General features: G+C 35.8%; 1 protein-coding gene across 1 annotated transcript; it reads right to left on the bottom strand.

The window, feature by feature from the left end:
- Positions 1-729: 729 nt before the first annotated feature.
- On the bottom strand, positions 730-3,939 carry LOC105790255 (heat shock cognate protein 80). Its single transcript, XM_052635099.1, has 3 exons — positions 3,696-3,939; positions 2,824-2,965; positions 730-2,720 (listed from the first exon to the last, which is right to left on the bottom strand). The coding sequence occupies exons 1-3, from the start codon at positions 3,816-3,818 to the stop codon at positions 886-888; spliced, it is 2,100 nt and encodes a 699-aa protein (XP_052491059.1). The 5' UTR covers positions 3,819-3,939; the 3' UTR covers positions 730-885.
- Positions 3,940-5,104: the final 1,165 nt, after the last annotated feature.

A 5,104-nucleotide genomic window follows, 5' to 3' on the forward strand; every position in this document is an offset into this window, starting at 1 on the left:
TTCTCGGTCCTTGATTGTGCGAAAGCTTTTGAGCTTTGCACAAGAAGGTCCCTTCTGAAGCATTTCAAACCTGTTCTTATTATATTATGAGCTGATAACCTTTTTGTGGGTTTTTGGTGATTGATTAGCCTACTATTGATTAAACCATTATATTTGTCTGGGCTTGAGCCTGTGTGTATTGTCTTTAGGTCTAGTACATTGAATTTTGTGTATTAAAACTGTTATATTGGATTTAGATGTGTTGAATGAGTTGAGATAAGGCTATTCAAACTGAAAAAAGAAGATTAACACACTTGTGAGTCGGCGTAGCTATGCGTGTCGACGGTGCTTGGTTTGCATGCTTGATTAATTTCCTCGACACCTACGGCTCGTTGTCGACGGTATTTCCTACTTGGTGATTCGCAGAAGTTCCTGCAGCCGTTACCCCCATTATTCACATTTTTGTTTGTGGAAATCAACAGAAAATACACCTACTGCTGCTGCTGCTGTATACAATACCGTATATCTTAACAAGGCTTTACACCATTCAATATTAAAAAAGAAAAAGAAAAAGGAAGCCGTCCCATCAGATCATATGGTAGTTAATTTCCAACTTTCACATTTTTTATTCAAGTAAAGTCCTGATGAAGCAATGTATAATAACCATTTAAGAAAACATATGGCAACAGCAACCATTCTAAGCATTCTAAGCAAGCACCAAAGATAAGGCACCGATAAAATGTATAAATATACCAGAAACAGAACAGCAATTATCATTAAGAACTTTCTCCAAAATCACTAACAAAACCTCCCAAAAAGGCACAAAACAAAATATTAAACCTAAGGATAACTTCAATAATAATTAAAAAAAAAACTAGTAAAAAGTTCCAACAAGAAGAGTGGTGCTTAGTCAACTTCTTCCATTTTGCTGCCTTCAGCATCAGCATCCTCCAATGGGGGCATATCAGCATCAGCTTCAGCTTCACCTGCATCCTCGTCAATGCTCAAGCCGAGTTTCAGCATCCTGTGGATTCTGTTGCCAAAGGTGTTAGGTTCATCAAGGCTGAAGCCAGAGGTGAGGAGAGCAGTCTCAAAGAGAAGGAGAACAAGGTCCTTCACAGATTTATCATTCTTGTCTGCATCAGCTCTCTTTCTCAGCTCTTCCATGATGGGATTCTCCGGGTTGATCTCCATTGTCTTCTTGCTTGACATGTAACCAGCCATGCTGTTATCCCTCAAAGCCTGGGCCTTCATGATTCTCTCCATGTTTGCAGTCCAACCATACTCGCCAGTCACTAAACAGCAAGGTGAGTCAACAACACGATCAGAAACCACAACCTTTTCAACCTTGTCACCCAGCACATCCTTGATGACCTTGCAAAGACCCTCAAACTTTTCCTTCAAAGCTTCCTTCTTCTTCTTCTCATCCTCACTCTCATCAAGTTTAAGACCTTCCTTGGTAGCTGACACAAGCTTTTTGCCCTCAAATTCTTTGAGCTGTCCGACAGCATACTCATCAATAGCATCAACCATGTAAAGGACCTCATAACCCTTCTTCTTCAGCTTCTCAAGGAAGGGAGAGTTCTCAACTGCCTTTTTACTCTCACCAGTGATGTAGTAGATATCATTCTGACCCTCCTTCATTCTGGTCACATAGTCCTTCAAGCTGGTCAGCTCATCACCACTCTTGGTGGAGTGGTAGCGGAGCAATTCGGCAATTTTAGTCCTGTTCTGAGAGTCCTCATGGATACCAAGCTTGAGGTTCTTTGAGAATGCCTCATAAAACTTGTTGTAATCTTCCTTGTTCTCTGCTATTTCAAAGAAGAGCTCAATGCACTTCTTTACCAAGTTCTTGCGGATAACCTTCAAGATCTTGTTTTGCTGCAACATTTCTCTTGAGATGTTCAAAGGAAGGTCCTCTGAGTCGACAATACCCTTAACAAAGCTGAGGAATTCAGGAATCAACTCCTCGCAGTTGTCCATGATAAAGACACGTCTCACATACAGCTTAATGTTGTTGGGCTTCTTCCTTGTGTCAAAGAGATCAAAAGGAGCCCTCTTGGGGACAAAGAGGACAGCCTTGAACTCAAGTTGCCCCTCAACTGAGAAGTGCTTGACGGCCAAATGCTCTTCCCAGTCATTTGTAAGGCTCTTGTAGAAAGCAGCATATTCTTCCTTGGTAATCTCCTCAGGCTTCCTCATCCAGATGGGCTTCTGTTTGTTCACCAAAGACCACTCGTGCGACACCTCCTTAATCTTCTTCTTTTTCTTTTCTTCCTTCTCTTTCTCCTCATCAACATCCTCAACTTTCCCTTCTTCGTCCTTCTTATCCTCCTCATCTTCATCATCAGAAATCTCCTTCTCAGTGGTCTTCTCAATCCAAAGGGAAATCGGGTAGCTAATAAATTCAGAATGCTTCTTAATCAAATCCTTCAAACGTCGCTCCTCAAGGTACTCAAGCTGATCCTCTTTCAAAAACAGAGTAATCTTTGTACCCCTACCAAGGTTCTCCCCGGAAGTATCCCTGGTAACAGTGAATGAACCACCAGCTTGGGACTCCCACACATATTGTTCATCATCATTATGCTTTGCGGTTACAATAACCTTCTCAGCAACCAAGTATGCGGAGTAGAAACCAACACCAAATTGACCAATCATACTAACGTCAGCACCAGCAGCCAGTGCTTCCATAAACTCCTTAGTACCAGATCTTGCGATTGTACCAAGATTGTTCACCAAATCTAAACAACAGAAATATATAAATGCATTAGATTCCCATTTTAAACGAAACTCCACAACTAAATGCACAATAGTTGATACTCCAATACTCAAGAAAACACTTACCAGCCTTAGTCATGCCAATACCACTGTCAATGATGGTCAGTGTATTGTTAGTCTTGTCTGGAATAATGTGGATGAAGAGCTCAGGTTGAGCATCTAGCTTGCTCTTGTCTGTTAAGCTCTCAAATCTGATCTTATCCAAAGCCTACAGCGAACATGTACAAGATTAAACGAACTACTAGCATTATGTTATGCACGTTAGATTCACGAGATCATTTTTATTCACTATTCATCCATACCAATAAAGAGCACAAATTCAAACCAACCTTTAAGTCTAAAAAATCAGTCATTTGGACAACAAATGAACATAGCGTATCATGTATTGAATAAACAAGCTACCAGGAACAGGTTTAACATTATTTTAATTACTAATCATACCTAAAGGCCCCTTAATTTGCAGTATGTTTAACAAAATTAGATTCACGAGATCATTTTCACTCACTTTTTTACAATTCATAAACACCAATAAAGTGCGCAATTTGAATCTAACAACATGAAGCTTTCATAAAAGAAGGAAAATTCTCACTCTCGACTAACTTTTATGCATACAAAATTACTCACTTTTATCCGTAACGATAAAAATACATCAAATGCTAAATCTAAAAATCTTTTACTGACTAATAAAAGCCATATGCAAATCAAATTGAATAACCAATGAACAGACATCCAGAATTAAACGTCAGAATAACCCTGAACAAAACCTATACCTTCCATCATGAAGAATGAACAAACAAACAAAATCCACCATCATCAAATCACAAAATATCAGATTCATTTAAAAAAAGCATTCAAAAGGAAATTAAAAAAAGAAAAAGGAAAACTCAATATTTCTCAGTTTTTAAAAACGAAAAATATCATAAAAAAAGGAAACTTACATCGGATGCGTTGCTGATGAGCTCACGAAGAAAGATCTCTTTGTTGCTGTAGAAAGTGTTGATGATCAAGCTAAGAAGCTGATTGATCTCAGCTTGGAAAGCAAATGTCTCTGTATCCGCCATTAATGAATAACCTCTAAACTCCCGATCTAAAATACGCTTAGCAAAATGAGAATCTCGAAAGCTTTCGAGGTTAGATTTTGAAGAGAGAAGAAAAAGAACAAAGTGAGGCACTGCTCTGAACTTGCACGAAAAGAGAGTTTATATATAAAACTTAATTAGGGTTTCTAGATCCTTCCATTGCCGCTCTTTTTTATATTAAAAATATATTTATTAGAAAAATAGCAATAATTGAAGCTGAAAAATAAATACTATCAACCAACGAAATCTATATATATTTTTAGAGATGGAACAATCTTATTATAGATTATGGTTATATTTTTTTTTCTATAATATCTAGAATTACAAATAGTTACTCCCCAACTCATAAATGAGAAGAAAATGGGCTTCAACACACTTGAATCCACATCTTCCTGCATTGACAATAATACCCATACTAATCGAACCAAAATTCAATCGGCTACTATTAAGTAGGATTTGATATGATGAAAAATACATGTAAGAAAAATATGAAATAATTTTTTTCAATTAAAATGATCAATTAAAATATTATTAAATATTTAATCCAAAAATTTAGTGCAAATAAAGTTTATGATAAGATATTAAATACATGAATACTATTGGTATTTAATAAAGGTAAATTTAGGAATTATCACTACATTCTCAAAAAAATTAGTGAATCAATCGTGATAACTTTCTAAATATTTTAATTAATATTTTTTAATGTCTACCAAACGTTGTAAAATAACATCTTGTTGAAATTATAACATTAGAAAGTACCAAGCGCTACCTTAATAAATCATATCAAGTCATTGCAAGCTTGGCCCTAAGGGTTGTTTGATAGTGCAGCAACCTAGGGCCCAAAACTGAAAGGGGTCCAAAAAAAATATTCTTTTAGCTTTTAATATGAAGAAAATTCAAACTAAAATAAATTAATTAAGTGACTAGTACTTCCATTTTTTTTGTTACCATAAATGCTTCATATCTTAGGGTCCTAACAAATTTTCAGTTTTTATTGTATTGTATTTTGTAATTTTTCCTAAAATAGGCTCAATTTATTGTTTCGCCTAGGGCTCAAAAATGTCAAGAACGAGTCTAAATCATTGTATCATTGAATAAAACATTATTTGAAAACTTGTAAATAAAAACTATTGAATTTACTTCAATGTGATTAAAATTAATTAAAATTGTGATTTTCTCATTTCTTACATAAAAAACTTCTTTAAAATCCTAAAAGGAACTTGTAAAGTTATTATTTTCTTATCTCCTGCCCTGTATTTCTCTATAAT

The sequence above is a fragment of the Gossypium raimondii genome, chromosome 8 (genome assembly GCF_025698545.1).
Source record: "Gossypium raimondii isolate GPD5lz chromosome 8, ASM2569854v1, whole genome shotgun sequence".
NCBI classification, from domain to species: Eukaryota; Viridiplantae; Streptophyta; class Magnoliopsida; order Malvales; family Malvaceae; genus Gossypium; species Gossypium raimondii.

Coding starts and splice junctions, on each gene's coding strand:
- LOC105790255 (XM_052635099.1), bottom strand. CDS start 3,818: ATGGCGGATACAGAGACATTTGCTTTCCAAGCTGAGATCAATCAGCTT. Junction 2,966..3,695: donor TCATCAGCAACGCATCCGAT/GTAAGTTTCCTT, acceptor TGTTCGCTGTAG/GCTTTGGATAAGATCAGATT. Junction 2,721..2,823: donor TATTGGCATGACTAAGGCTG/GTAAGTGTTTTC, acceptor TCTGTTGTTTAG/ATTTGGTGAACAATCTTGGT.